The following is an 18,097-nucleotide window of genomic DNA, read 5'->3' on the forward strand; positions in this document are numbered from 1 at the left end:
GCTTAAGTCCCAAACCACTGAGAACACATGGAGAACAGACTCTTTTAAAGACCAATTCCTCAGCCATTTTCCTGGCAGCAACTTTGGAGGACAAGCCCAGCCTTCAGGCACTGCACCTGGGAGATGCCTTTTTATTCAAGAGCTGCTATTGGGCATCCCACATTTCACACAGTGTTGTGCAAGGGTCAGACACAACAGGATCAAACCTCAGGGCATGGAGTATAAACACAGAAAATTATCTATAAGCAGGATTATCACAAGAGGGAAAAGCAGACTCCTGGCCTAAGAGAAGCTCTGGGAAATGTGCAGAGAAATGAAGGCAGGTTATTGTCGGTGAAACAGCGTCCCTTGGGCCAGTTTCCATAGGGCATCCTTGAGCTCCTGGTTCCTCATGCTGTAGATGAGAGGGTTCACTGCTGGAGGCACCACCGAGTACAGAACTGACACAACCAGGTCCAGGGATGGGGAGGAGATGGAGCGGGGCTTCAGGTAGGCAAACATTAAAGTGCTGACAAACAGGGAGACCACGGCCATGTGAGGGAGGCACGTGGAAAAGGCTTTGTGCCGTCCCTGCTCAGAGGGGATCCTCAGCACGGCCCTGAAGATCTGCACATAGGACAGCACAATGAAAACAAAACATCCAAAGACTAAACAGGCACTAACCACAATAAGCCCAACTTCCCTGAGGTAGCCTGAGTCTGAGCAAGAGACATTAAGAATCTCAGGGACTTCACAGAAGAACTGGTCAAGGACTTTACCTTGGCAGAGTGGTAGTGAAAATGTATTGGCAGTGTGCAGGAGGGAATTGAGAAACCCACTGCCCCAGGCAGCTGCTGCCATTTGGACACAAGCTCTGCTGCCCAGGAGGGTCCCGTAGTGCAGGGGTTTGCAGATGGCAACGTAGCGGTCGTAGGCCATGACAGTGAGAAGACAATACTCTCCTCCAATCAAGAAGACAAAGAAAAAGACCTGTGCAGCACATCCCAAGTAGGAGATGGCCCTGGTGTCCCACAGGGAATTGGCCATGGCTTTGGGGAGAGTGGTGGAGATGGAACCCAGGTCAAGGAGGGAGAGGTTGAGCAGGAAGAAGTACATGGGGGTGTGGAGGCGGCGGTCAAAGGCTATGGCGGTGATGATGAGGCCATTGCCCATGAGGGCAGCCAGGTAGATGCCCAGGAAGAGCCAGAAGTGCAAGAGCTGCAGCTCCCATGTGTCTGTGAATGCCAGGAGGACGAACTCATTGATGGAGCTGCCATTGGACATCTGCCTGTTCTGGGCATGGAAACTGCCAAAGGAGACAAAACAGAAAAATTCAGAGAAGCTTCTCTGAGCAAAATTCCATTCCTTCACTGTGAAATACCTAAGGGTGCTTCTCTTTCCTGGGGGACTGTTGTGCATCTCCGAGGCTTCAGCTCTGCTTTGTGGTGGCTGAGTGTGCTGTGCAGAGCAGTGCCCTCTACCCATGGGCTCCTTAAGGGTCAGCCCTGCTTTACAGCAATGACACATGGAGGCAGCAACACCCAGTGTGTTTGGAGGGAGGGGTCCTGGGGAGGGGATCCCTGGGCTGCACTATAGCGGAGGGTAAAAAGCTCAGAAGGACGCTTTCTTCCACAAAGGAAGGTGGGAGATGAGGTGCAGCACATGTGTCTCGTTACAGTGTGTGTTAGTATTCATACACCCCCATCCCACCTCGGAAATGTTCTTGGAAAGGGTCAAATTCCTCCGTTGCCCCGTTGCTCTCAGTGTAAAGCTGCGTCAGTGCTCCCATCCAGGCGGCTGCTCTGTCCATCAGCCTGGTGCCCAGCTGCTCTGTGCTTGCACTGCTCTCCGCTGGAGGAGGACTACACACAGGGGTTGTTCTGAAAAAGCAACTGGACTGGACTGGGAGCAGAGGGGACCAGTTCAAGGTGCAGATTTCCAAACACCTCTCCTTTCCAGCACAGCTTTGCAGAGTAGGATGAAGAGGCCAGGACAAGGATGCTGATCCACATGGGCAGATCAGGTGCTCTCGGACATCTCCAAGGTCCTACAGGAGAGCTATGCCCTTCTGGGCTGATGCTCACAGCCCCCCAGCACTCCCTGTCCAGCAGAACCTGGTGTCTTAAGGTGATGTCTGCTAAGGGAAGCAGTGTCTCATTGCCCAGCCACTGACTGCAGTGTCTCGAGCCTGGAAAACGAAGAGAGGCCTTGGGCACCTTGGTCCCATGGAAACACCTCCCGGGCAGCACCCTCCAGGGCACCGTCAGAGCAGGCACCCAACACCCCCACCCCTTGTGCCACACCACCACTCTTATTGCCAGGGACCCCAAGAGCAGGAAGAAGAGCAGCACAACCAGGGGGAGAAACAAAAACAAACTCTGTGACTCTGCTGCTAAGGGAAGCAAGGAGAGGAGAGGCAGCCGGGCACTCAGGAAAGCCTTCTCCTTCCCCAGCAGAGCACAGCACCTCCCAGCTAGCAAAATCCCAGGGCGGTTGCTCGCAGCCCCTTGGCTCTGCAGAGGGAAGTGGCCACGTGTCAGGAGAGATGCAGCTCTGCTGTGCCAGAGCTCCGGCTGCAGAGGAGGCAACTCCTGCCCTGCACCACACAGCCCTGAGGGCAGAGGCTCTGCTGGGTGGGAGACGAGACCGGGGGTCTTGCTCAGAGGAAGGGGGCTGCGTTGGAGGGCATGACAGGCAGCTTGCCAAATTCTCCCTCCCGTGACATTGCTGCTTGCAGTTTCCTATAGCTCTCTGCCCACGTGCCTGCTGCCTGGAGCTATCCCTGCCGGGAAATGTTTCTCTGCCCTCAAGTTTTCCCTGTCAGGGATCACAGACCCCAGCACCAACTACTGTCTGCTCAGCCCTGACCTGAAGAAACCTGCCAGTTTCAGGCACTCTCGAGAGGAACTCCCCGTTTGCAGGCAGCAAGAAGCAGGTCAGACAAACCCTGATGAGGACAACAGAGGTGATGCTGGTGCTCTCTGGAGGTAGAGGAGTGGGTGAAAGCAGTTTCCTTGGCTCCTACCAGACCTACTGATCTCCCAGTGCAGCAGCTCAGGACTCTCAGTCTCCCTCTCTAAACGGAGCAACACCTTGTCTTTTTTTCCTGAAACACAGGAAATGGAAAACATAGACTTACGAAAGCTGTTTACCTTAGAGATATTCCCTGCCTTGATCTTCCTCTGGAAAAGTCCCCTCTGAAATGCCCTGGGCAGCTCTGGCTGCACACCCTGCCTTCACCCCTTCACACTTGTCTAACAGGAGCCCCTGCACTGGCACTCCTCCGCACAGATCTCGGAGGCTGTAGGCTGTGATAGCTTTAGGAGAGCCTTCCAGGAACCGCAGCTGCATTGCCCTGCACCAAGAGACTTACCGTGTCAGGGGCTGTCACGATTCCTTCCCTTTGAGCTCTCCTCTGTCCTCCCACTCCAGACTGCCTTCAGGCTCTCTCTGCCCTACTCCTTTTCCCAGAGCCCTGCTGCGCTTTGCAGAGGAGTTGCCCCTTGGCAGAGCTGTCTCTCTGCAGTGCTGCCTGCTTACCACCAGCTCCCTCCCTCCCAGGAGCCTGTCTCAGCCCAGCAGTACAGGACCTGCCCAAGACCTCACTTCCTCTGCCCCCCACCCCACCCTGCCCTCCCTCCAGCTGTCCCTGGGGCTCTCCAGGAACCTGCTTGCAAAGACACTCAAGTAATCACCCATGGTGCCTGTCTCACCTCTGCAGAGACGTTTCTTTCCAGCAGTGCCCTTTCTCCTCTCAGAGACACACGTAGGTCTGAGAATCACCCTTCCTTGTCCCAGCATTGGAGAGGACACCTGGACACTGGCAGGGAGGGATGTCCTTTGCCCATGCGCAGGGAAGGGAAACAGCTGAGTCCATGGAGGCATCTCATCCTGGATTTGCAGTCCTGGGGCTGGAAGGGACCTCAGCTCCCTCCCATGCCTGCCACAAACCCACAGGAGGTGAGATGCCTCCTGCTTCAGTAATGGCGCCTGTTAAAAACAGGCACCTGCACCCCTTGTCTATGGTCCCATGGTCAGTGATGGAGATGGAGACCAGGAGTTCACACACAAACACCTGGTGTGGGAAACTTCTGGGGGCATCATCCTGCAGCCTGGTGAGGAAGCCCGCTGAAATGACGGCAGATGCCCACATTTAGGACATCACCACCTGTCCCTACCCACGCTCTTCAGGGCCGCCTCTAGAGGTGTTCACCTGACCAAACGCAGTTATGGGACAGAGGGAGAGTGAAGTCTTTCTCTTTCTCCCCTCCTTTAGCTGCATTTACTAGCTGTCCGTTGTCTGTAACGAGAGCTGTCTCACACATCCCCACCTAGCCTAACCTAACGCAGGGCAGCTGCTCATTGAATGCCCAAACACAGGCCTGTAGTGCCATGCGAGAGGCCAAGGCTCTCCACCCAAACTGCCTGTGGCTGGCAGGGACAGCACAGGACCTACAGGAAAGCCATGTCCACCCAGAGCGGGTGCGTGACAGACACCCCAGGCGGCATCTCAGATGAATTCGGTTCATTGGGTGATAGCCACTGATTCCCACCCCTGCCATAAGGCCAGCTCTGTCCCATCTCTATCCAGAGATGCAAGGCACTGCATGAATAAGAAGCACATTGCACTGGGGTCTCCACTTGTGGGCCTACGTTCTCAGCTACTTCTGGTTCTCTTCTCCTCCATCCTTGACTTACCCTCTTGAAGATAAGGTCTTCAAAGAGTCCAAGGAATTTAGAGTGTGACTAGATCAGGGGATGTCCACACCCAAGGACATTTTCAGCAGCACCTTGTCCTTCCAGGAGATCAGTGCTTATCTCCACCAAAGGCCCTGCAGGGCTGCAGAGACCCACCACAGCAATGCCCTCTCCTGCCAGGGCTGCACAGCCCAGCCCTGTTTCCCTCTGACCTTGGGCACAGCAGGGATTGCTCTCTTCTCGAGCCCCTCATTTCTTTCTTACAACACCATCTGCCTTCCGCTCCAGCATGTCTCTGCCATGAAGCAAAGCTTTTGTGTACAAGGACTCTTGGGTGCTTGGTACCACTGTTCACCATGACAAGTCTGAGCATGGCCCTGGAGCCACAGCTCAGGGGCTGCAGCCCAGGTGTGCAACACTGTCCTCTGCCTGGGAACAGACAGGAGGAGCTGAACCCCCATGGTCTGTCACAAGCTGTGACATTGATGGAACAACTTCTGAGGCACAGGGGGACGCCTCACACAGCTCGCGTGCTGCAATGGATGGATAAAGGTTCTTCACGAGACACAGGCTGGGAGCATCAGAAGAGGAAGACTTTCTGTGTGAAGGAGCTGCTTGGATGTATGGAGCTCCTTGCTGGGAGAGTCAGGAGGTTGGGTGAGCCCTTGAGGGTGAGGATCAGAGGAGGGGCCAGGTAGGGCGACCTGGTGGTGGGAGATCAAGAACCTGCAATCAAGGGGAGGAGGTGGACAAGATCTTATTTAAGCAAGTCAAGGAAGTCTCCAGATGAGTGAGCTGGGGCTCTTTCTGGGGACGTTAATTGCCCTGACGTTCATTGGAGGGGGAACCCAGCACTGTCAAAATAGACCAAGGGGTTTGTGGAGGAGGTGGGAGCAATTTCTTAGGAAAGTCACCAGCTGCATCAACATAGATGATGCTCACCTGCATCAGGTCCTTGCAAACCATGAAGAGCTGGTCAGGGATGTGAAAACCAGTGTCATCCTTGGCTGTGGTGACCATGAAAGAGGGGGGTCCAGCTCCTGAGCAGAATGAGGAAGGAGAGGAGCAGAGTGCAGGTGTCAGACCTCAGAGGGGAAGACTTGGGCCTATTCAGGGGGAGTTTAATGGCGATCCCATGGGCAGCAGTGAAGGGCAGCACAACTCAGTACAGCTTGTCTTTAATGACAGAATCGCCCACGAAGAGCAGTGGTGAGTGCATAGCTCACAAGAGCAGCTTAGGTGAAGAGGGAACTCATGAGGAAGCTCCATACCTAATGGAAGCATCCAGGAGGTGGATGCAGAGAGTCACTTCAGGTGGAGGAATTCAGAAATAGGAATGTGTGGAAGAATGGTTAAGTGAAAAAGGACACAGCTTAATTGATGTGAGCAATCCAGCCTTTGATGGGGCCTGGGAGCCAGAGATCAAGGTGAAATTCCCTTGAGAACAGCAGAAGGAGTACTTGGTAAAGCAAGATAAACGGGACTAAGCCTGGGAAAGTGCTGATAAGACCCGCTTTGTGAACAGTGCGTGAACGGCAACTTTGTACCAATCATATAATTGTTTTAAGCGCGTGGACAAGTATAGTTATCCAATAGAATAGTCGCTGTTAGCGCGTGCTTTGCTTAGCTTCTATATAAACCTGTTAAGTAATCTGAATAAAGGAGAACGACCATACTCATATTGAGATTCATCGTTACTCCGGGTCCGTCTCCCACTCCGACAAGTGCCTGTTTAGTCTTTGGGTGTTTTGTTTTCATTGTGCTGTCCTATGTGCAGATCTTCAGGGCTGTGCTGAGGATCCCTTCTGAGAAGGGACGGCACAAAGTCTTTTCCACGTGCCTCCCTCACCTGGCTGTGGTCTTCCTGTATGTCAGCACTGGCACCTTCGCCCACCTGAAGCCCTCCTCCATCTCCTCCCCACTTCTAAATCTGGTGGTGTCATTTCTGTACTCGGTGGTGCCTCCAGCAGTGAACCCCCTCATCTACAGCATGAGGAACCAGGAGCTCAAGGATGCCCTATGGAAACTGGCCCAAGGGATGATGTTTCAACAACAATAACTTGCTTCTCTTTCTCTGCACATTTCCCAGAGTTTGTCTTAGGCCACGAGTCTGCTTTTTCTCCCTTGTGATCATCCTACTTAAAGATAATTTGCTGGGCTTATCCTCTCTGTCTTGAGGTTTGATCTAGTTGAGTCTAACCCTGGCACAACACCATGTCAGATGTGGCCTGTCCAAATGCAATAAAAAGGCATCTTCAATAAAAAGGCATCTCCCATGTGCAGTGCTTGAAGGCTGGGCACTTCCTCCAAAGGTGCTGCCAACAAAATGTCCAAGGAATTGGTGTCTTAAGGAAGTTTTTTTCCTTGTGTTCTCCCTGTGATTGGGGTTAAGCTCATGGTACCATTGGGTTCCATTGGACTGAAAGTTCTGGTTTTACAAGCTCTCTTGTTGATGTCCAGTGGCAGTGGAGATGGTGCATGGGCTCCCAATTACCTCCTCAGGCTGCTTCACATAGGACAGGACTGATGGCATATAGTAGTCTGTCTCAAAAATGAATTTGGAGGGTTCAGGAGAGGATGGGGACTCGCAGTGTGCCCAGGGCTGGGAGTGACTGAAGACTCAGAAGCTGAAACACCCTCAAAGGTGAAGTTCCCCAAAAGTAAACCACTGAATTGATGTATCCGAAAAGAAGGACTCTGCAGTTCCGTGGGAGACAGTGGGGACCCAGCATGCACAGGGAAGGGAGACTGGAGAGATGCGGGAGCTTCATGAGGAGGCCCAGGGCTCTTGTGCTGTCCTGCGTAGTGGGGCTGGTGGGGGTAGAGAAGAGGTCAAATGCAGTTGGCGTTGAGGATCAGCTACAATACGGCTGCAGGAGAGCCTGGGAGTGACTGGCCTCTGTTTGCTTGTGTCGTTATTGCAAGCAGCATCCCTGGGGCTGATGGGCAGGATGAGACCCTTCTCTGCCTCCCAGGAGATGCTGTGCCCTTCAGAGGGGCTGGGGCTGTGGTTGAATGGCCAGAGCTCTGCAGAACCTTGTGGTAGCACTTGTCGTGCGGCCAGCCTACACGGAGCTGCCCCAGTGGGCAGGACTGGGCTGGGATGGGCTGTTGTAGAGGGCAGGGGAGGTGGGGGGAGCTGGGGAGAGTCTGGGCTGGGCTCAAAGGAGCCCAGGAGAGGAAAAAAAGGCCAATGTAGAGCTAAGGTGTGAGAGTGTGCAGGGTGGGGGTACCCAGCAGGGTGCTCACAGAGCAGAGTCAGGTGTCATGGTGAAGGAAGCAAGGCACCAAAGGTGCCAAAGAGGGGGGCCCAGTCTATGCCATGTTCCCTGGACACCTCAGGGAAGTTGCCCTGGGAAAACTGTCCCAGAAGAGTCCCACACACCGGCCATTTCCATGTCTGGCTGTACACCCCAGCCCTGAGGAGTGACCTTTGCTGCATGGTCACCTCTGTCCTCCTCCTGGGCTCAGTGATACCCAACTGCACCACCAGTATTAATAAAAAGGGAACCAGTTTGCTACTGATATTTATTACACACAAGTCCCATAACTCTTGCCACTGCTGGTCTCTCAGCCAAGCCTTTTCTCAGACACCTCCAGCTACATCAGGTGCTTATGGATTTCTCAACAAATATTGAAAAAGTCCATTGATTGAGATTGCAGCAACTGGCCTGGGTCCTTGCTCCAGTTTTTATTCTGAGGAATTTCTCAAAAATGCATCCCTCTCAGCATCTCCTTGTCCATAATGTGCTCCAGATCTCCACTGTCCTTCTGGCCTCTGCAGGACTTGCTCCAGTCTGTCAGGGTCTTTCTTGTGCTGGGGAGCTCCAAAGTGGATGAAGCAGTCCAGATGCCGTCCTGTGATGGATTAACCTTGGCCAGGAGCCAGCCAGACACCCAGCTGTCAGACAACCTCAACAGGACAAAGGGAGAAAATAAATCGGAAAAGCTCATGGGTCAAGATAAAGTAAAGGAGATCAGTTACCAGTTACTGTCACTGGCAAAGACGTGTTGACTTGCCGAGGATGAGTTTAGTTTATTGCCAAATCAAAAAGATTTGGATTGTGAGAAACAATGACAAAAATATTAAAGACCATTCTCCTCACACTTTCACTCAGGCTCAAATTACTCCATTGCTCCCAATTCACCTAATGACCCCAGCCCCAAGAAGAGCAGGGGGGATGGTGAAGAGGGGGTTAACAGTCACTAAAGAACAGCTCTGCCACTCTTTCCTCCTCACACTTCTCCCCTGCTGCAGCTTGGGTACTCCCCATGGGATCCCACCATATTTGCAGTACAAGGCGATGTGTTGTTCATTTCTTTCTGTCTTACTTTTCTCCTTTACACTCAGAGAATAACAGAACGGTTGAGACTGGAGGGGGCCTCTGGAGATCATCTACTTCAACCCCCAGCTAGAGGCAGGGTCAGCTAGAGCAGCTTGCTCAGGACGTTGTCTAGGTGGGTTTGGAATGTCTCCAGGGATGGACACTCCACAACCTCTCTGGGCAACCTGTTCCAGTGCTTCACAGTCAAAAAGTCTTTTCTTGGGTTCAGATGGAATTGTATATGCATCAATAAGATGCCTCCAAGCCTTCTTTTTTTTGCAGACTGAAGAGTCCCACATCTGTCAGCCTTTCCTCCTATGAAAGATGCTGCAGTCCCTTAAGCCAGCTTTGTGGCCCTTTGCTGGACTTGCTTTAGTAGATCAACCACTTTGCTGCACTGGGAAGCCCAGCCCTGGACACAGCACTCCAGATGTGGCCTCGCCAGCGCTGGCAGGAGGTGAAGGATTACCTCCCTCCATCTGCCAGCAATAGTTGCACATGGAGTCATGCACTTCATTCTTAAGAGAGAAGCAAAAATATACTTTCTTGATATAAAACAGTGAGTTAACAAGGTTCAATGGTAAAGGCGACAGTGGTTTCACAACATTCGATGGCAAGGTACACTTGAGTATTTACTGCATAGAAGACAGGACAAAACTGTCAGGGAGACCCTCCCGTTGAGTCATGAGGTTCAGAAATGACCCCCTTTATTTCTAAACTCCTCCTCAGAGAGGATCTAGGTACGGCTGGATCCAGTCGTAGTCCCAGACTTGGTCAATGGTTTCTGTCTAAAGGATTAGATGTGCACAGTCAGTACTTTATATCACTTAGCTAAGATTGCAAAGTTTAGCATGCTATTAGTCACTTCCTGAGGATCTGTTGCAGCAAGGAATCTCTCAACCTCCTGAGGAGTAACCTTGAGAGGCGTCCCTGCTCAAGGGGAGATCTGGGCATGGAGCCTGCTGTTGTGCAGGAGAGCTCCAAGGGCTCTTGGGCTGCTCCATATTTATGGGGCTAAGATGATTGACTCATAGTCGTATTTGCCTACCAACCTTGGCTATAGCCCTTGGCTATTGTGTTATCTGTCTCCCGAGTCCACTTTGAGCCAGATGCAGCCATCACGACCAGAGGCATCCGTTGCGACTGCCACTGGTGCTTATCGCTTGAGCAGGGTTACGGGAGACAACGGGCAGGTTGGGGGGCGGGGGGGTGCACACTTTCACAGGGTGACATGTTTTTGTGAATTCAGATTTTTCTCTTGAGGAAACTGCCCTGCGTTTTTCACTTGGCTAATCAAAATGCTTTTGTCCCATGTTTTCTGACCTGCTGGTCTCATCATTAAGACATCAGAGTTTAAGAAGACTTCTCAAAGGGAGTTAGCGAGAGCTGGAGAGACACAGTCAGCATCCTCAGCCCTCTGCCTGGAAGAGGATAGTCCTTCCCCATGTCAAACTGAGGTTCTTAAACATCTTTCAGCTGAGTCTCTTCTTCATCAGAAGCAACCTGCTACTGCAGTGCTGCTTGCTTGTAGCTCACATGCTTCAAGTGTGCCCAGCAAGAAGCCTTTATGCTCTGGAAGGTGGGAAATGCAAAGGGAAGGCTCCATTCCCCAGGCAGCCAGAGCATTGCTCTGCTCCTGCGAGGGCTTGCAGGGTACTGGGAAGCAGTTCAAATGTCCCATGGATGCATCAGTGTCAGTGGTTTCATCGGCAGATGTGTTACTTCTGATGGGATTCACCCTTCATCATGATGTAAAACTGAATGATTCGGATCGAAGATATTCTCCCGGATCTTTGTGTGTGGACACAGCGTCAGGGGATGAGCTCTTACATGTGAGGAGAGCTGGGATTAATCTCTCTCACTAAGGCCTCAGAATCAAGTCATGCCTTGCCTTGCTTTGTTTTGATTGCCTCTCCTTGCCTAACCTCGCCTTGCTTTGTCTGCCCCTTTTTCATCCCTTCCCTCCTTTTCATCCTATTTCTTCTTCATGGTCTTACATTAAATGCAGGTCTTACAAGATCTGGACAAAGAACATAAGCAAGGCTGTTCTTAAAGGGGCTACTATTTATCCCTTTTCTTCCTTTTTTCTTGTCTATCCCCAGGGATTCTATTCAGTCAAATCACCTCTAAAAAAGGAAGTCAAGTTTCTTTTATCTACATGACAAACCCCAGTCATTCAGGCTCAAGGATTCTGTTCTCCCCTCTCTTTACAAACCTCCCTGCAGCAAGCAACCCATGTTAGATTTCCAAAGAGTCATGCAGATGAATGGCCTGCAGGTCAAGCTCGCCTACTCCTGCAATCATGTTTATGCTGATGTTAGTAGTCTTTCTCTAGGCTTGAAGCGTCTGTGATGGTGGTCGGGCCATCAGCATCCTCTAAGAGCCTGTTGTGTGGATCGTTCTGTATAGGGAAAATGCCCCAAAGAAAAGGCGTGGAGAATCACACCGTTGGATCTGGATTCATTCTTCTGGGACTTTTTCTGACCCCTCCAGCCTGCAGGGCCTGTGCTCTCCAGTATTCCTGCTCATCTACCTCGTGGTCCTCACAGGGAACAGCCTGATTGCACTCACCACAGTGGACTCAAGCCTCCATGGCCCCATGGATTTCTTCCTGAGGAGCTTGTCCTTGCTGGAGATCTGCTATGCGTCAGTCACTCTTCCAAAAAAGCTGGTGGGTTTCCTGATGCAAGATGGCAGGATCTCCTGGTTTTGTTGGGCAGCATCAAATGCCTTCTCCTGGCTGCCCTGGCCTATGACCGCTACAAAGCCATATGTGCCCTCCTGCACTATACCCTCATCATGAGCAGGGGTCTCTGCATCAGCCTGGTGGTGGGGTCGTGGGGTACTACGTACCCCACGTAGCAGTGCAAGTGCAAGTAGGACAGACCGAGCAGGTGTTCACTTTGCCCTTCTGTGCATCCCATGACCTTCATCACTTTTTCTGTGATGTCCCCCCTCTGCTGGAACTGGCCTGTGCAGACACTTCCTGGAACCAAGTGATGCTGTACACCATCATCCTGCTATTTGCAATCCTTCCTTTCTCCTTCATAGTTCTTTCTTACATTAAAAGTATCAGGCCAGTTCTGAAAATACCTTCAGTTAAGGGCAGACACAAAGCCTTTTCCACCTGCTCTTCACACCTCGGGGTGGTGACGCTCTTCTATGGCTCAGCCACAGTCGTCTACTTAAATCGACATTCAAGGCATTCTGTAGACACCGACAAATGGATTTGATGGGTGGACTGTTCGGTGGGTGAGGAATTGGTTGGATGGTCACATCCAGAGCATAGTGGTCAACAGCTCAATGTCCAGATGGAGACCGATGACAAGTGGTGTCCCTCAGGGGTCCGTATTGGGACCACTACTGTTTAATATCTTCATCAATGACATAGACAGTGGGATTGAGTGCACCCTCAGCAAGTTTGCACCTGATACCAAGCTGAGTGGTGTGGTTGACATGCCCGTGGGGTGGGATGCCATCCAGAGGGACGTGGACAAGCTTGAGAAATGGGCTCATGTGAACCTCATGAGGGTCCTGCACCTGGGCCTGGGCAACCCCCACTCTCCGTACAGGATGGGGGATGAAGGGATTGAAAACTGCCCTTCAGAGAAGGACTTGGGGGTACCGGTGGATGAAAAGCTGGACATGAGCCAGCAATATGCTCGCGCAGCCCAGAAGGCCACCCATATCCTAGGCTGCATCAAAAGAAGCGTGGCCAGCAGGTTGAGGGAGGTGATTCTGCCCCTCTACTCTGCTCCGGTGAGACCCGAACTGGAGTACTGCGTCCAGCTCTGGAGGCCTCAGCAGAGGAAAGACATGGACCTGTTGGAGTGGGTCCGGAGGATGGCCACAGAAATGATCAGAGGGCTTGAACACCTCTGCTATGAGGAAAGGCTGAGAGAGTTGGGGTTGTTCAGCCTGGCGGAGAAAAGGCTGTGGGGAGACCTCCTTGCAGCATTTCAGCACTCAAATGGGGGCTTATAAGAAAGATTGGGACAGACTTTTTAGCAGGGCCTGTGGCGATAGGACAAGGCGTAATGGTTTTCAGCTAAAGAGGGCAGATTCAGACTGGATATAAGGAAGATTTTTTTTTACCATGAGGGTGGTGAAACAATGAACCAGGTTGCCCAGAGAGGTGGCAGATGCCCCATCCCTGGAAACATTCAAGGTCAGGCTGGACGGGGCTCTGAGCAACCTGATCTACCTGAAGGTGTCCCTGCTCACTGCAGGAGGGGTTGGACTAGAGGACCTTAAAAGGTCCCTTCCAACCCAAACCATTCTAGGAGTCTACGATTCCATGATTCGATGATAAGAAAGTATGGTGCTGGGATATCTTAGGTGATTGAGGAGCAGTAGCTTTGAAAGAAGCTGGACGTGTTGCTCAGGGCTTCAGAGGTTTGGCAAATCCCCAGCAAACCACAGCTTTGTGTTAGAAGGAAAAGGCAGGGAGGGCAAAAAGAGATTCATAAAGCCTGGGAGATCCCAGGGTCAGAGCGAGGTGGGGAAGCAGCGGGGTGGCCAAAGTCTGCAGGAGAACTGCCGCAGGTGTGGGAGAGCATGGGCCAGCCTGTGGTGGGGATGAGGGAGGGCCTTGGTGGGGCTGGGACTTCCCCACCACAACCAAGATCTCTGTCGTCTCAGCTCTCAATGCTGTCACTGCCACCAAGAGCCATGAGGGGACACCATGGCCTTACAGCCGCATGGCCTGGTTTCCTCCTCATCCCCCACAGAGTTCAGCCAGTCCGAGGGTCGTCCTGCTCTTGTCATCGCACACCCCCACATCGCACTGCTCCATGAAGAGCCCTGAGCAACGCATGAGGAGCAGGATCTCCCTTCCACGTCCCAGGGATGGGAGATTGCCCGTCCTTCTTGATGAGACACACCAAGGGCTCACGTATGTCCTGGTTTTGGCTGGGATAGAGTTAATCTTCTTCCTAGTAGCTCCTGTAGTGCTGTATTTTGGATTTGAGTATGAGAATAATGTTGATAACACGCTGATGTTTTAGGTGTTGCTAAGCGGTGTTTACACTGGTCAAGGACTTTTCAGCTCCCCATGCTCTGCTGGGTGCACAAGAAACTGGGAGTGGGCACAGCCAGGACAGTTGATCCAAACCGACCAAAGGGCTATTCCATACCATATGACGTCATGCTCAGTATAGAAACTGGGGGGCGTTGGCCGGGGAGTGGCGATCGCTGCTCAGGACTGGCTGGGCGTCGGTCGGTGGGTGGTGAGTGGTTGCATCACTTATTATTTTTTTCCCCGGGTTCTGTTCCTCTCTCTCTCTTTTGATGTTTGCCTTTTCATTACAATTTAGTATTATTATTAATATATATTTTTTTTCTTTCTCCCAATTCTTGAACTGCGCTCGTCTCGACCCACGAGTTTTCCTCGTTTTGCCCTTCCGATTCTCTCCCCCATCCCACCGGGGAGGGAGGGTGAGCGAGCGGCTGGGTGGTGCTTAGCTGCCGACTGGGGCTCAACCGTGACAAAGTGGCATCAGAGCCACCTGCACGGTGCCTTTGTCACCTGTAACCAGTGCTGACCCCTTTGCAGTCCAAGGCAGCCCCCAGGGAGGGGTACCGCTGCCCGTGCTTCCCTTCATGGCTTCATCGGTGATGGCCCTCAGGGGGCCACTGACACCCTCAGAACCTTGGAGATTTTAATCAAATTTTAAACACTTCTTCAGCAGCTTGTTCAATCTTCCTTCGGTACCTCCAGTTCAGGAACTTGGCACCAGAGGGCTCAGGGAAATGCAAATGCCCGAACACGCCATGGCTCTCTGCAGCTTCCTTTAATTCCTCCATTCTTCTGCGGTTCATGAGAGAGATGTCAGGAGTAGAGTCTAAAAGACAAGATTTGAAGACGAAATAACACTTGAAAAAGGGTTATGCTTTTCCCACTTGTCTTTTATTTTCCTGCTGACAGAATAAACAATATCACCAATCTCCACTTCATATTGATCCAGAGTCTCTCATGATGAAGTATGAATACGTCGGACAAGCAAGACCCTTTCTGGCAGACGCTGCAGAGACACTCTTCATCCCACCACCCCCATCACCCCCCACTCTGCCATTTCTCTGCCCGCTCACCTCAGACTTACATCACTCATGTTAAAATCGAAGCTTTTCCCACTCCGTTTGGAGCTGAATGTCTCAACATCGATTCCCATCTGCTTTCTTTGGAGAAGTGGCTGCAGACAGCCACAGCATTTCTCTTCATTAACAAAAACAAAAACACAACTAAAAGGGAAAAGAGTAGTTCGGGAAAGAATAAATGACATTCCTCAGCTGTCTATCAAGTTCAAGTTGCCTCCATTCAATTCCACTTCTACTTTTGAGTGGAAAATCTTCCCTGAGGTTAGTAGGAAAGGACAGAGAGAAAGGCGAGGAAGGAGTTGGCCGAAGAGACGGTCAGGCGACAGGAGCAGCAGCTTGAAACTGCCTGAAGCTCAAAGCAGCACCCGGGTACTTGGGAGGGGTCTGAGTGAATGGAGAGTAACGGGAGGAGGAAACTGGAAGGACGCTGGAAAATGCATATGTGCCGAGAGTCTGCTGAGAAGATGACGGGAGAAATGCTCAGTTTAATCAGGACATGTGGAAATACCTAAAAGATTCGTGAGATTCTCTAGACTCCATAGTGGAGAGAGTAGTGGTCAAGCAAGTGCTGGGAAGATCAAGGTTTCTTCTCCTGAGAGCAGCACCCATCCGGGAAAGTTTCATGATGGCAACACAGGAAAACATGATTTCTCTACTAAAAGTATTGCAACATTTCAGCTGATGAAAATGTTCCCGCACTATGTAAATGTGGAGAAAATTGCCTCATCTTTGCAGGCCGAGCTCAGTTCCTGACCAGAAGCCTCCAGTGCCACTTGAGGAGGTCCTGGTGTGCCTGACAGACTCACCAGGGACTGGTGGTGACCACAAGGGGCCGTGGGAGACCGGGACCCTCCCATTGAAACTGCAGAGGGAGGGGACACCAGGCATCGGTGCTCCTCTAACTCAATCCACCCTGATTGCCAAAACTGTTCTTAAAAAAAAAAAAAACAAACAGAAAAAGAAAAGAAAAAAACCCAAACGCAAACCAAACAGGCCCTCCTGCCCCACCATAGGACAAATATTTTGAAAGAAATCAAGAGGGAGTATAAGAGCATAAGGAAGTTTAAAATATGAAAAGTGCAATAATAGCTATCTTTTGCTTTATTTTTTTAATATTTCTTTTCTTTTTCTATTTGCTTAGTTTCCAGTTCACCACGTCCCTCCAGGCCCAACCAGCCCATCATTCCTATACCCATCAACTTAGTCAACCATGCAGAATGCGCTGTCCTAACTCGTGATCCCAGAGGACGTGCTAAGGGACACACTCTCAACCAAACTGGGGCTAAGCAGCCTTTAGTTTCCCAGCTCATCTTCTGGGACTTCTTGAAAGATGCTCGCAACATTTGCTTTTCGTCAGTCTTCAGAAAGTTCCCCTGATCTCCCTGACCTTTCAGAGATGATGATGAGTGACACCACTGTGACACTGGCCTGCTCTCTCATCACCCGTGGAGGCAGCCCCTCTGGTGCCCTCAACTGTTCAGGGCTGAGTTTGCTCAAGTAACCCCTGACCCGACCCCCTTCCGCTGCTGGTTGTTGTCCTTGGGTTCTGCCGCCAGGTACAAAGGCCTTGAAGACCTTGCTGGGAAAGACTGAGACCAAGAGGACACAGAGGATGTCAGACCTCTCTGCATCGACCCTCCCTGAATTCAGAAGTGGCCCCGCATTATCCGTGTTTATTTTTTTACTCTTACTGAAGTAGCAGCACCTTAATGGTCCCCTTGGACTCCCTTGCAAGGGTCATCTCTAGGGAAGCTGTGGGGTTCCTAAAGCCATTCCTATTTCTGAATTCCTCCACCTGAAGTGAGTCTCTGCATCCACCTCCTGGATGCTTCCATTAACCATGGAGCTTCCTCATGAGTTCCCTCTTCACCCAAGCTGCTCTTGTGAGCTATGCACTCACCACTGCTCTTCGTGGGCGATTCTGTCATTAAAGACAAGCTGTACTGAGTTGTGCTGCCCTTCACTGCTGTCCACGGGATCGCCACTAAAATCCCCCTGAATAGGCCCAAGTCTTCCCCTCTGAGGTCTGACACCTGCACTCTGCTCCTCTCCTTCCTCATTCTGCTCAGGAGCTGGACCCCCCTCTTTCATGGTCACCACAGCCAAGGATGACACTGGTTTTCACATCCCTGACCAGCCCTTCATGGTTTGCAAGGACCTGATGCAGGTGAGCATTATCTATGTTGATCCAGCTGGTGACTTTCCTAAGAAATTGCTCCCAGCTCCTCCACAAACCCCTTGGTCTATTTTGATAGTGCTGGGTTCCCCCTCCAATGAACATCAGGGCAATTAACGTCCCCAGAAAGAGCCCCAGCTCACTCATCTGGAGACTTCCTTGACTTGCTTAAATAAGATCTTGTCCACCTCCTCCCCTTGATTGCAGGTTCTTGATCTCCCACCACCAGGTCGCCCTACCTGGCCCCTCCTCTGATCCTCACCCTCAAGGGCTCACCCAACCTCCTGACTCTCCCAGCAAGGAGCTCCATACATCCAAGCAGCTCCTTCACACAGAAAGTCTTCCTCTTCTGATGCTCCCAGCCTGTGTCTCGTGAAGAACCTTTATCCATCCATTGCAGCACGCGAGCTGTGTGAGGCATCCCACTGTGCCTCAGAAGTTGTTCCATCAATGTCACAGCTTGTGACAGACCATGGAGGTTCAGCTCCTCCTGTCTGTTCCCAGGCAGAGGACAGTGTTGCACACCTGGGCTGCAGCCCCTGAGCTGTGGCTCCAGGGCCATGCTCAGACTTGTCATGGTGAACAGTGGTACCAAGCACCCAAGAGTCCTTGTACACAAAAGCTTTGCTTCATGGCAGAGACATGCTGGAGCGGAAGGCAGATGGTGTTGTAAGAAAGAAATGAGGGCCTCAAGAAGAGAGCAATCCCTGCTGTGCCCAAGGTGAGAGAGAAACAGGGCTGGGCTGTGCAGCCCTGGCAGGAGAGGGCATTGCTGTGGTGGGTCTCTGCAGCCCTGCAGGGCCTTTGGTGGAGAGAAGCACTG

General features: G+C 51.7%; 2 protein-coding genes across 2 annotated transcripts; one reads left to right on the forward strand and one right to left on the reverse strand.

The window, feature by feature from the left end:
• Positions 1–324: 324 nt before the first annotated feature.
• LOC142403097 (olfactory receptor 14A16-like) lies at positions 325–5,643 on the reverse strand. The gene is made up of 7 exons (XM_075489260.1): positions 5,620–5,643; positions 5,199–5,313; positions 3,987–4,107; positions 3,150–3,334; positions 3,005–3,085; positions 1,677–1,830; positions 325–1,285 (listed from the first exon to the last, which is right to left on the reverse strand). Exons 1-7 carry the CDS (start codon positions 5,641–5,643, stop codon positions 325–327), a joined length of 1,641 nt encoding a protein of 546 aa, XP_075345375.1.
• A 5,773-nt stretch (positions 5,644–11,416) lies between these two features.
• Positions 11,417–12,235, forward strand: LOC142403098 (olfactory receptor 10AG1-like). Its single transcript, XM_075489261.1, is given in 4 exon segments — positions 11,417–11,476; positions 11,479–11,704; positions 11,707–11,858; positions 11,861–12,235. Coding segments are annotated over 4 exon segments (813 nt in total).
• The last annotated feature ends 5,862 nt before the right edge of the window (positions 12,236–18,097 follow it).

The sequence above is a fragment of the Mycteria americana genome, unplaced genomic scaffold (assembly GCF_035582795.1).
Source record: "Mycteria americana isolate JAX WOST 10 ecotype Jacksonville Zoo and Gardens unplaced genomic scaffold, USCA_MyAme_1.0 Scaffold_104, whole genome shotgun sequence".
Taxonomy (NCBI): domain Eukaryota; kingdom Metazoa; phylum Chordata; class Aves; order Ciconiiformes; family Ciconiidae; genus Mycteria; species Mycteria americana.